At 53.6% G+C, this 13,158-nt stretch overlaps 1 protein-coding gene across 2 annotated transcripts; it reads right to left on the reverse strand.

The window, feature by feature from the left end:
* Positions 1-1,142: 1,142 nt before the first annotated feature.
* On the reverse strand, positions 1,143-11,378 carry MARCHF2 (membrane associated ring-CH-type finger 2). Of its 2 annotated transcripts, none has more exons than XM_055082912.1 (4): positions 11,123-11,378; positions 5,518-5,713; positions 3,999-4,052; positions 1,143-1,759 (listed from the first exon to the last, which is right to left on the reverse strand). In XM_055082912.1, the coding sequence occupies exons 1-4, from the start codon at positions 11,296-11,298 to the stop codon at positions 1,601-1,603; spliced, it is 585 nt and encodes a 194-aa protein (XP_054938887.1). In that variant the 5' UTR covers positions 11,299-11,378; the 3' UTR covers positions 1,143-1,600. The 2 variants fall into 2 exon arrangements, with proteins under 2 accessions (XP_054938887.1, XP_023990239.1); XM_024134471.3 differs by having other exon boundaries at positions 3,843-4,052; positions 11,123-11,375.
* Between the last annotated feature and the right edge of the window lie 1,780 nt (positions 11,379-13,158).

The raw sequence follows: 13,158 nt of genomic DNA on the forward strand, positions 1-13,158 counted from the left end.
GACAAACTTTCTACTAGGCTGTGCTCCTATAAGCTGGTTGATTTAATCCAACACTGCCCAGATTCCTGGGTTTAGCTATCGCCTGCACTATTAATTCCTTCACTCTTTCCTGTAACTGACACTTTATTTTCTTTAAAAGAAGGATGTTTTGGGAATTCGCTGACGGTCTGGTGGTTAGGACTCTGCCCTCTCAATGCCAAGGCCTGGGGCTTCCCTGGTGGCGCAGTGGTTGAGAATCCGCCTGCCGATGCAGGAGACACGGGTTCGTGCCCTGGTCCGGGAAGATCCCACATGCCGCGGAGCGGCTGGGCCAGTGAGCCATGGCCGCTGAGCCTGCGCATCCAGAGCCTGTGCTCCGCAACGGGAGAGGCCACAACAGCGAGAGGCCCGCGTACCACCAAAAAAAAAAAAAAAAAAAAAAAAAAATGCCAAGGCCTGGGTTCGATCCCTAGTTGGGGAACTAAGATCCTGCAAGCCTCCCAGCGCAGCCAAAGAAAAAAAGGATGTTAAAATGTTGCTTTACCTCACAGCCCACATTGAAACCTTGCTATAAATAGCTTATTGTAAAAAATAAATAAGAGAATGATGCTATTAAAGTGTAAATTCAGTCATACACTCTGCCAAAGGATCTGAGTCTAAGACTTGCTCTCTCTCTGCTAGGGTTAAGGGTCATGAAAGACAGCCTAGCACCAAACTACAACTCAGGACTTCCCTGGCAGTCCAGTGGTTAAGACTCTGCTTCCAATGCAGGGGGCGAGGGTTCAATCCCTGGTTGAGGAGTTAAGATCTCACATGCTGCATGATGTGGCCAAAAAAAAAAAAAAAGTACTGGGCCCTGTTCAGGGTGACCCTCGGTAAGTGTGGACATTACTTGTTAGTGAGTGTAAAGGGCCCAGCGGGGTATCTGACCCACGGGAGACACACAGGAAGTAGACACTATTCTTATGTATATTTATTTTAAATCATTTAATACATAGCCCTGCTACCTGCTCTTCACTTGAAAACTCGCACTTTGCTTCTAGCCCTGGGATCCCTCAAACTAGCCGAGAGCATTGGTTGTTGCTGCTATTACCTCTGTGTGGTCCTGACTCCCCTCGGTCCCCGCGCCCTCACTTTGAGGCCTCAGAAACGTGACTGACAAGTCCGTTTTGTCCAGCAAGGGCTCCTTTTATTCATTGGGGGTGGGGGTGGGGCGGGTGTTTTGAAACACGGTGCAACTTTATAAAGTTGAGAGTGCCGGGAATGTGAACCTGCCAGGTGCAGAAAAGTGCAAGAAGCTTGCGGAACCTCCCAGCTCAATGGGTGCCCGCGACTCGCCTCCGGCCATGGCTGCTGGCCCAGGAGGGGCCAGGTAGACCTCAGAATGAGATCAGGGTGCCTGCTCCATCCGAAGCTCGGGACCACGTCCGTCTGTCCTCCTCGTGTATAAGAGTGTGCAAAACGATCTGAGAATAGCTTCACATGGGAATCACGGAATCAGCTCCACTTTGGCATCTCTTGGCCTAAGAAGCATTCCGGCCGTGCGGGAAGGGTCGGGCAGTTTCTGTCCTTCCAAACGCCAGGGCATCACCAGCTGCCTCTGGCCCTGCCAGCCCGGCCTTCACACGGGCGTCTCCTCTGCCACCTTCTTCAGGAGTCCAGCTGCCAGAGGGGAGTGCTGGGTGCCTTCGGGGCCATCGGTGGCCCGGATCTTCAGGCGCACTTTCTGGTTGGTCCTTCTCCACTCGGAGTACAGCTGGCAATGGTAGCGGAATGAGACCTGCAGGGCAGGGTGGAGATGAGCAGGAGAGCCAGCCTCTGGCCATACAGCCTCTACCCCCAAGAGAGGAAGACCGGGCCCCTGAGGCATCTGCCTCGACCTAACCAGGACCAGGCTCCTGCTTCCAGAAGCAGGGGCAGCATCTAGGCATTTCTCACACAGACAGTGCACACACACCCATTCCCTCACCTGGGGAACCTCCCCACCAGCACTGAGGGCCCTGCAAAGGTGAGAGGGTCTGTGTGTGTGTGTGTGTGTGTGTGTGTGTGTGTGTGTGTGTGTGTGGAAGGTGGTGGTGGGGGTGTCCCTTTCTGTCTCTCAGAGGGTGGCAGTGAAGTGATAAAGCCTCTTGGAAGGGGCCAAACGTCAATGGGTCATATAACTGCCAAAACGTGGAAGCAACTAAGATGTCCTTCAGTGGGTAAGTGGATAAATAAACTGTGGGACATCCAGACGATGGAATGTTATTTGGCACCAAAAAGAAATGAGCTATCAAGTCATGAAAAGACATGGAGGAAACTTAAATGCATATGACTAAGTGAAAGAAGCAGATCTGAAAAGGCTATAGGGAATTCCCTGGTGGTCCAGTGGTTAGGACTCGGCACTTTCACTGTAAAGGCCATAGACTGCATGATTCCAACTATAGGACATTCTGGAAAAGGCAAAACTATGGAGACAGTAAGCGGAGCAGTGGTTACCAGGGCTTGGGGGAGGGAGAGATGAACAGGAGGATCACAGAGGGGTTTTAGGACAGTGAAAATACTCTGTATGACACTCTAATGGTGGATACGTGTCATTATACATTTGTCTAAACCCACAAATTGTTCAACACCAAGAGTGAACCCCTAATGTAAACTATGGGCTGGGGGTGATGATGTGTCAATGTTGGTTCATCGACTGTAATAAATGCACTGCTCTGGTGCCCTGCTGATTGTGGAAGGGGCTCTGCAGGTGTGGGGGAGGATTTTGGAGAACTCTGTACTTTCTGCTCCATTTTGCTGTTTAACCTCAAACTGCTCTAATGAGTCAAATCTATTTAAAAAAAAAAACATTTTTTTCCAATAAATGTCAATGGTTCATACTCTTTAACAAAGCCAGTTCCAAGAAACATTTGCACAGGTGGCACCCAAAGCACAGTTTATAACGGCAAAAAAAAAGAAGGGAAACAAAAACACAAACCAACAAAAAAAAACATTGGAAATGATCCCAGTGTCCATCAAAAGGGATTAGTTAAAAAAAAATACAGCACGGGGCTTCCCTGTTGGCGCAGTGGTTGGGAGTACCCCTGCCGATGCAGGGGACGCGTGTCCCGGTCCGGGAGGATCCCACATGCCGCGGAGCGGCTGGGCCCGTGAGCCATGGCCGCTGAGCCTGCGCATCCGGAGCCTATGGTCCGCAACGGGAGAGGCCACAGCGGTGAGAGGCCCGCATACCGCAAAAAAAAAAAAAAAAAAAAAAAAAAAAATACAGCACGCCCATACAATGAAGGATTGTTGGGTGGCTGCCTTTTTTTTTTCTTAAGGACATTAGCAAAGTGAACACAAGCAGACTGCAAAGCAGGACCTATGGTTTCATCCTACTTGTATTAAAAAACCTGCTTGGTGGATGCGCTGGGAAACAATTCTTGAGGAGGGAGTGCCCCACGGCTGGAGGCCAGTGGTTCTGTCTGAGGGGCCAGACTCTGGGGACCTTTCCTCTCTGAGTGAAGGGTTCTCATGCCTGCCAGAAGCCAGGGACAACACCCCACTACACTCCCTCTCTCTCCACCCCAGTCGTTTTCTCTCTCCCCATCCCCCCCACCCCCGCCAGTACAGTCTTGGTGGAGCTCGTGGCCGGCGGGGCCTGCACTCAGCAGAGGTGATCACGTGCCCTTGTATCCTTGGGGCAGAAGGCTCACGCCTGGCTCCCTGGACCTTGGACCAGCTTGGAATCTGGAGCTCCATGAGATACTGGGAATTGCTTCCACCCGAGGGCCGACCACAAGCCGAGGCAGGCAGGGCGCCCCCCACCCCCTCCAAGCCACTGACCAAACCCCGGGCTTGACTGCTCCCAGATGTCTGCTCTCTGGCGGGCAGCCACTCACCAGCGTCCAGAGGACGTAGATGGTAAAGAGGGCGATGGTGAGGGCGATGAGCCCCACCGCCTCCAGCCGGCTATGGAGCCTGAGGTGGTCCTGGGCCCCGCGCAGGCACAGCCAGCCTGAGATCGCGGCCAGAGGTGTGATGAACAGGAAGCATACCATGTCACAGCACAGTGTCCTCTTCTCTGTCCGAGGCCCTGGGTCCTTCAACCACTGCAGAGAAGAAGGGAGGTGGAGCCGCTGAGAGAGACCATCATGTACGGCCCTCTCTCGAGCCTCCGCGGAGGGATGGGGTGCGGGACCGCCAGGCCCTCCGACCTCTCTGCTGACGCCCATCTTCCTCGCTGGGCCCTGCAGGACCAGCCTCCTGCCTGGTACCTCCCCGCGTTCATTCCTTCTTTCAGATATTTATGGAGACGATGACGATGACAGGCCAGGCCCGGATAGGTGCAGGGCACTTCTGCCCCTGTTTTTTTTTTGGGGTTCTTTGGTTTTTTTGGCTGCGCAGGGGATCAGACGCATGCCCCCTGCAGTGGAAGCACGAGTCTTCACCACCGGACCGCCAGAGAAGTCCCATGACCTTGTTTTATAGATGGGGGAAACTGAGGGCACGGAGAGGCTGACCCATTTGTGCAAACTCATATGGCTAGTCGTCCACAAAGCCAGGACTGGAGCCCAGGAAGTCTTATCCCAGGGCCTGTGCATCTTGGCCTCTATGCTACACTGCCTGCCACAGATGATGGCAGGAAGAAGTCCCTGCCCATAGCTCCCATGCTAGTCGGGGGAGGCATGAAACAGGGTGAATGATCAGGATGGGGAAGGCTACGCTGAGGAGGTGACACCGCAGAGAACCGAACGAACAGAAGGGGCCTGGTGAAGAATGGGGGAGACAGCGCTCTAGGCTGCAGAAAGAGCATGTGCAAAGGCACCGGGGTGGAAGTGTGGGGGGGGGGAGCGGTGCAGGCAGGCTGGCTCTCCCTCCAACTGTTCTCCTAAGAGCCCAAGGTCCCGGGTGGGCCAGGGGCCTTTCCACGAGCCCATACCTCGGCACAGTGACATCCCCCTGCAGCTCTCAGCTGTCCCACGCCAAGCCAAGCTGGGCAGAGAGGAGCCTGGAGGGCACCCGGGCAACCAGCAATGCTCTGGAAAGCCATGTGGCTCCCATCATGCCTGGGAGTATCCCATCTCAACCCCCACCCATCACGCTCAGGCTACAGTCTAAGCTCCCAGGCTTGGCCCACAAAGTCCCCCAGCGAGGCCACTACCCCTCCTTCTGGGCCACTCTCCTCCTCCTTTAACTAGCTCCACTCCAGCCACGTGGGCTTTGTCAAAAACACCAAGCTTCTCCTGGCCTCAGAGCCTTTGCACTTGCTGTGCCCTCCGCCAGGACTGCCCTTCCTCAGGTTGGGCACCCCCTTCTCATTCCTCAGGTCTCAGCCTTAGGGTCACCTGAAGTGACCAAAACAGGGAGGAGGCACAGGATCTGTCAGGTCTGGAACCTCAGGCCTGGTTCCCCACCCCCATCAGCAGAACTGACCCCGGGGACAGGAGAGAGGTTCCTCCCTATAGAGAAGCTGCTTCCCCAGCCCACCAGGATCCTCCAGGGCAATTCCCTCCTCTGGCCCCATGCCTGCCTTCTTCCCCTCTGCCCACTCCAACCTCAGGCTCCCAAGCATACCTCTGTGAGGGGCCGGGGCCTCTTCTCCACTGCAAACTCCGTGTGGCACAGCTCGCAGTAGCTGGTGTTGGATGAGGAAAGCCATCTCTCCAGACAGCTCTTGTGCACGGCGCCCAGCGTGCCAGTGCAACCACACGGAGACAGCAAGCTCTCCCCATTCGCTCCCTCATGGCAGATCCTGCAGAATGGACCATCACTAGACACAGAGATGGGACACATGAGTAACGATCAAGTTTCCTGCCTATGCCTACTTCACATGCACTGGATCACAAGCTCAGCATCGCCCCTATATGCTGCTACTTGGCAAACTCCTACTCATCCTTCAATGCCCGGCTCCAAATATCCTTTTCCTTGGGAAGCCTTCACAGACTCCCACAGGTGGAGTGATGTGCTCCCTCCCCAAGGTTCCCACAGCACCTTTTTAGGTCCAGGGTGAGCATCACTTGTACCTGCCTGCCCAGCGTCCACTGCTCCTTCTCCTACAATACCACCCTGATTGTGCTGGGCAACCAATCCACTCTCAACTCTTGGTCCTCAAGACGACACCCCTGATGACCTCAGGCCTGACCAATCAAAACACCACACATCCCTGGTCACAGGGGCTGACTCAGGGAACAGCATGTGTGATGCAATCAGAGCCACTGGGAATTGATTCCTGAAATTCTTTTTTTTTTTTTTTTTTTTTCCCCTAAACTCCAGAACTACAGGCAGCATGATTGATGTAAGTCTGGAGCTGCTGGAAGCAGCCTGGTCCCCACATGGAGTCTGTAAATGATGCCAAAACAGAGGGAAACAGAGGAAGGTGGAGCCAAGAGATAGGGAGAAGCAGAGTCTCAAGGACATCATCAGAAGCTCTGGATCCAGCCGCACCTGAAGGCCATGCTACCTAAGAAACCTGTGCGTCCAGGGAGAAGAGCTCCCCGGCTCTTCTGCTCTAGTGAGGCTCAGAAAACAGACATAAAAAGCGTCTGCAGGGCTTCTCTGGTGGCGCAGTGGTTGAGAGTCCACCTGCCGATGCAGGGGACACGGGTTCATGCCCCGGTCCGGGAAGATCCCACATGCTGCGGAGCGGCTAAGCCCGTGAGCCGTGGCCGCTGAGCCTGCTTATCCGGAGCCTGTGCTCCGCAACGGGAGAGGCCGCAACAGTGAGAGGCCCGCGTACCCCCAAAAAAAAAAAAAGTCGTCTGCAGGAAGCTGCTTCAGGGAAGTCTCGGCCCCAGCTTGGTCTCTGGGGATGCTGGGTCCTTCCTGGGGCAGCTCAGGAGGCCAGGGGCATGGCCTTGGTGGCCCCAGCAGCTGTCCAGCACATGAGTCATTGTTTTCCAGACATTTCTGCCCAGAGAGAGGACTGGGGGAACACACGGAGGAGGTGGAGCAGGAGAGCTGTTTTCCAGATAACACCAGTTTCCCCTCAGAAACTTTCTATCATTTTCTCAGTGTCTCCTGCTGCGGGGCAGGGCCTGGCTGCTTTGAAACCCAAGAGCTGAGCTGACCCCTCAGGTCTGCTTTCTGGTCCTCAATCCTGTGCCTGGGCTGCTACTTTTTCCTCCAAGGTCAAAAGGGCATGCCCGGCTCCCCTCTGCTCCCACACTCCCCACACACATCAAGTGAACAGGAAAGGGATCCCTGCTCCGGAAACCAAGCCGGGAAGTGGAAGTGACGAGAACCTTGAGGGAGAGCCACGTCGGTTTGGGGGTTTGTCCCTGAAGAACCCTACTTCAGAGGTGCAAGTTCAGAGCAAACAAAACACAAGAAAACAAAGCACACACTGATTTATGATTGAGCACTGATGAGGTCCCATGCACAATTTGGAGGGCAACATCTGGGTTAATTTTTCTCATTCTCACAGGGAGCCTGGGAGGAAGGTGCTCTTTTTGCCCCTGTTTTATAGACAGGGAAACTGAGGCATCGAGGGGTTAACCTGTTTGTGCAGAAGTCACACAGCTAGTAGTTGGGCACAGCTGGGATTGGAACCCAGGAAGTCACTCCAGGGACTGTATACTCTGAGCCACTAGGCTGCCTGCCACCGGTAGTAGGGCAAGAGAAATGGGCTTTACTCTCGAAATTCTGGCAGGAAAATCATGCAAATGATACAGTTGAGGAGGAAATGGGACGGGGGAGCGGGTGAGACATTCACAGATCCCAGTGGGGCTGCCCAGAGCATGCTCCATGGGCAGAAGGGAGATGGAAATGGAAGCCATGGGGAATCGGGCAGCGGGAGGGGGCCAGGTGGAAGGGCTGGGGGTGCGGAAACGCTCAGCACAGCTTCCTGGAGGGACTGGCTCACAGACCAGGGGGCGGAGAGAACGGAGGCCTCACAGAGGCCAGAGGGGCCCCAGATGCTGGCCCTCAAGCCTGAGCCTTTGTGGATTGTCCTGGGCCCTGGAGATACTTCCTGGGCCTTCCTCTTTGTCCTCTGAAGGTTTCAGGGTCCAGAACTTTCTGCCCCACTTGGGGTGCCATGGGCCCCCAGGAATCAGGGTCTCCTCTGAAGTGAAATGGAAGGCTTGATTTTATGGTCATGGAACCAGCCAGGTGCTGGGGACAGTATCTTTCAGCCCCACCCTTGCTGCTCCCAGATGGCAGAGGCTGGCTGGTAGGAGGAGTTACAGGGTGAGTGAAGAGAAGGAGGGGGACAGTGACCTGCTTGTGTGGCCTCTGCTGATCCCAGCACCTCCCAGCAGTGGCACTGGAGGATCCTCATTTCCTCCTGGGGAGACTGGCCAGGAGGCTGTAAAGAGGGCCCCATCCCTGGATGATGACAACCCTTTGGGAAAACAGCAGCCCTCTCTCTGGGAAGGGTTGTTCTGCCCTGGCCTTCAGCCTGGGCAAGTTGGGATTGAGCTGCATCAAAAGGCAGAGGGGGGGCTTCCCTGGCGGTCCAGTGGTTAAGACTCCGCGCTTCCACTGCAGGCAGTACGGGTTCGATCCCTGGTTGGGGAACTAAGATCCCACATGCCTCACGGTGTGGCCAAAAAACAAAACAAAACCAACAGGCAGAAGAGACAGCCGTCAAAAAGAACGAAATTTTGCCATTTGCAGCAACATGGATGGACTTGGGGGTGTTATGCTGAGTGAAATGAGTCAGACAGAGAAAGACAATTACTGTACGCTTATGTGCAGAATCTAAAAAATACAAGAAACTAGTGAGTATAACAACACAAAAAGCAGACTCAGAGATACAGAGAACAAACTAGTGGTTACCAGTGGGGAGAGGGAGGAGTAGGGCAACCTGAGGGTCGGGGAGTGGGAGGTACGAACTGTTGGGTGTAAGATAGGTTACAGTGATGGATTGTACAGCACCGGGAATAGAGCCAATATTTTGTAATAACTGTAAATGGAGTGTAACCTTTAAAAATTATATAAAAAATTTAAAAATTGGAAAAAAAATAGCACTACCATACAATCCAGCCAAAAAACTAAAAAACGGCAGAGGGGTAGATCAGGAGGGCCCTGCGGTCGGTCTCAGTGGGCAGAGCTGTCCTGACCACCAGCTGCCCGTGGAGGGGCCACTCTGGTACCACTGCTTGCCTGGGTCTCTGAGGGCTGCCGGGGAGGCTGATGGGACCGAACAGGCTTCTCCTCCTGCCCCCCACACCCAAGGGAGAGCCCTAGGTTCAAGCCTCCGCTCTGCTCAGTGACACTGGCAGGGGTCCAGCTCCCTCTGGGATTCGGTTTCCCCAGGTGTAAAAAGGGAGGGTGGGGCAAGATGACGTCAACTCACTCAGTGGCCCCCAGGAACCCCATGGAGGGAGACTTCCTCCCTGCCCCCCACCCCGGCAGCTCTGGCTAGGAGGCCCCTGGGCCCGCCAAGTGTCCCCTTGCTCCCAGCCTTGCTCAAGCAGCACAGACCCTGTCCTGACTTCAGGGGGTCTGATGGAGATGCAGACATAAAAACCAAGACCCTGGAGGAAGCCCAGAAGGAGAACTCCAATCTCATCTGGGCTTAGGCAAGGCTCCCTGAAAGAAGCGATGCCAGGCAAAGACTTACAAGGTGACCGGCAGTGAGCTCCCTCCAAAGCGCTGCAAGGCTTCCATCTGCTTCTTTTTATGTTTTGAATGAAAAGCTTATGAATTGACTCTGACACCTGCTACAACACAGATGAACCCTGAAGACATGATGCTCAGTGAAAGAAGCCATCACAAAAGGACAAATACTGTCTGATTCCAATCACAGGGGGTCCCTAGAGGAGTCACATCCATAGAGACAGAAAGTAGATGGTCACGGCCAGGGGCTGGGGAGTGAGTGTCTAATGAGGACAGAGTTTCAGTTTTGCAAGATCAGAAGAGTTACGGGGTTGAATGGTGGTGATGGTTGCACAACAATGTGAATGTACTTAAAGCCACTGAACTGTACACTTTAAAATGGCCAAGAGGGCTTCCCTGGTGGCGCAGTGGTTAAGAATCCGCCTGCCAACGCAGGGGACACGGGTTCGAGCCCTGGTCCGGGAAGATCCCACATGCCACAGAGCAACTAAGCCCGTGGGCCACAACTACTGAGCCTGCGCTCTAGAGCCCATGAGCCACAACTACTGAGTCCGCATGCCACAACTACTGAAGCTGCGCGCCTAGAGCCCATGCTCTGCAACAAGAGGAGCCACCACAATGAGAAGCCTGCGCACTTCAGCGAAGAGTAGCCCCCGCTCGCCACAACTAGAGAAAGCCCACACGCAGCAACAAAGACCCAACACAGCCAAAGATAAATAAATAAAATAAATAAATTTTTTAAAAAATAAAAATAAAATGGCCAAGAAGCTAAATTGTGTTATATCGTAACAATAAAAAAAAATTGGAAAGAAAAGCTTATGCATTAAGTTGTCTCAAGTAAACATCATGAAAATACATTAAACTTGAAAAACTGGTGGCCAGATTAAATCTTAATGAGTTAAAGTGGATTTAAATTTGTGTGGGGTTTCCCTAAATCTCTTTTCCTTGGGACTGGTGACAAGTTGGCGAACCAGGCAGACTCAGCTCACACGTGGGTCTGGAAAACTGGCACTGAGGTTTAAATACATTTACCAAATGCTTATGAGGTGGCAAAGCCCCTTGCGGGCACTTTATGTGGACCACGGCCATGTACTCTCAAAACAACCCAGTGAGGAAGGTGTCCCCAGTTTAGAGATACGGGGGTGAAGCAACTTTTCCCAGGTTGTACAGGGAGAGGGGCTTCTACTCAGGACCTGAGCCCAGGCACCCCGAGTCCACAGCCAGCCACTTCCTCAAGCAGCCTCCCCAAGACGTGAGCTACTCACCAACATCGGACCTTCAGATTTTACCCAGTAATCTGGAGTTTCTGCTTTTCGTGAAGAATCAGACCTGGCTAGCCAGTTTCCACGTGGTGTTTACTGGTTTATTTGCCCACCTGGCCCCTCTAGGTGGCTGGATTTCTTTTTTGGTTTTTTTTTTGGCCCGCGGCTAGTGGGATCTTAGTTCCCCGACCAGGGATCGAACCCAGGCCCCGGCAGTGAAAGCACCAAGCCCTAACCACTGGACTGCCAGGGAATTCCCGCAGCTGGATTTCTGACCCCAGGCAGGGCTGGGAGGAAATCCCTTGGGCCCGAGAGCGAAGTGAGTGAAGGCAAAGATCCCTGCTTGGCCACCATACCTCGGTGTGTCCAAGGCCCGGATGACAGTTGAGAGGAGCCGGCCGTCCCTTGAAGTCACCTGTGCCACATACTGGGGTGGCCCGAGGCCCGTGGCCTCCACGACCTTGGAGAAGGCAGGGCTGTCGGAGCAGTCGCACAGGGAGCCAGGGAGGTGACAGCAGTCACCCGTCGTCATGGCCACAGGGAGCCCCGCGTCCTCAGGGCCCAAGGCCCATGGTCCCAGGAGCCTGGGGAGAGGCCGGCAGGAAGATTAGGGGCAAGGTTAGCAAGCCACACACCAAATCCAGCTCTCTGAGCCTCGGTTGCCCAATCTGTACAATAGGGCTTTGGAGGGGGCTGTGAGGATTCAATAAGGTCACACATGCAGCTCAGCCCAGGCCTGGCACATCTCAGGGGCTTGATTATATTACCTCTGACTCTCCTAAGAAAGGCCAGCCCAGCCCAGCCTGCAAAGCGTGCAGGTCACCCCCAATATCACCTTTCCAGACATGATAACAGCACCTAACAGTTATTGAACAACTTCTGTGTAGCAGGCCCTGTGCTTGGCGCTTTCCAGGAACAGAACCATGCCCGCCAACCATGTAGAGACTGTTCTCCATGGATTGGATTGCCAGGCCTGGGCTCATGCCCACCCTGGAGTGGGCCAGAATTGAGCTAGAAACTTGGTCCAGCAGACCAGGATGGTGAGTCACTTTGACCCTCCTGGTTCACGGCCTCTTGTGGGGCTCTGAACTCCTTGATAACTCAGGCTATCAAGGAAGTGGCCCAGGCTGGGGAGGACCATGGCAGTCCCTGTCTCCACCCACCAGAGCAGCTGCTCTAACCCATGCCTCTGTCCCCAAGGAGAGGCCAGCGGAGCAATCTGAAGTCTGCTCTGGGTGGGAGACTTCAGCAGGATTCTGTCCCCCACCCCAGGGTCTGACCTGCCGAACGGAACCCTTGGCAAGCTCTTCTTCCATCACAGAACCAGCCAGCAAGGCTTGTGTGTTTCCCTTGGACAATTTCATGAAAGTAACAGAGGCCTCTTGAAGCCAATAAAGGTGCCCTGGAGCTAAGGATCTCTGTCCCAAACTTGTCTCCACCGTTGAGAAGCCACCGCATTGAGAAGGCTGAGCACCACAAGGAAGAGTAGCCCCCGCTCGCCACAACTAGAGAAAGCCCACACGCAGCAACAAAGACCCAACACAGCCAAAGATAAATAAATAAAATAAATAAATTTTTTAAAAAATAAAAATAAAATGGCCAAGAAGCTAAATTGTGTTATATCGTAACAATAAAAAAAAATTGGAAAGAAAAGCTTATGCATTAAGTTGTCTCAAGTAAACATCATGAAAATACATTAAACTTGAAAAACTGGTGGCCAGATTAAATCTTAATGAGTTAAAGTGGATTTAAATTTGTGTGGGGTTTCCCTAAATCTCTTTTCCTTGGGACTGGTGACAAGTTGGCGAACCAGGCAGACTCAGCTCACACGTGGGTCTGGAAAACTGGCACTGAGGTTTAAATACATTTACCAAATGCTTATGAGGTGGCAAAGCCCCTTGCGGGCACTTTATGTGGACCACGGCCATGTACTCTCAAAACAACCCAGTGAGGAAGGTGTCCCCAGTTTAGAGATACGGGGGTGAAGCAACTTTTCCCAGGTTGTACAGGGAGAGGGGCTTCTACTCAGGACCTGAGCCCAGGCACCCCGAGTCCACAGCCAGCCACTTCCTCAAGCAGCCTCCCCAAGACGTGAGCTACTCACCAACATCGGACCTTCAGATTTTACCCAGTAATCTGGAGTTTCTGCTTTTCGTGAAGAATCAGACCTGGCTAGCCAGTTTCCACGTGGTGTTTACTGGTTTATTTGCCCACCTGGCCCCTCTAGGTGGCTGGATTTCTTTTTTGGTTTTTTTTTTGGCCCGCGGCTAGTGGGATCTTAGTTCCCCGACCAGGGATCGAACCCAGGCCCCGGCAGTGAAAGCACCAAGCCCTAACCACTGGACTGCCAGGGAATTCCCGCAGCTGGATTTCTGACCCCAGGCAGGGCTGG

Source organism: Physeter macrocephalus, unplaced genomic scaffold, assembly GCF_002837175.3.
Source record: "Physeter macrocephalus isolate SW-GA unplaced genomic scaffold, ASM283717v5 random_284, whole genome shotgun sequence".
In the NCBI taxonomy this organism is placed as follows: Eukaryota; Metazoa; Chordata; class Mammalia; order Artiodactyla; family Physeteridae; genus Physeter; species Physeter macrocephalus.

Coding starts and splice junctions, on each gene's coding strand:
- MARCHF2 (XM_024134471.3), bottom strand. CDS start 11,298: ATGACGACGGGTGACTGCTGTCACCTCCCTGGCTCCCTGTGCGACTGC. Junction 5,714..11,122: donor CGGGCCTTGGACACACCGAG/GTATGGTGGCCA, acceptor CTCTGTGTCTAG/TGATGGTCCATTCTGCAGGA. Junction 1,760..3,842: donor TCTACGTCCTCTGGACGCTG/GTGAGTGGCTGC, acceptor CCTGCCCTGCAG/GTCTCATTCCGCTACCATTG.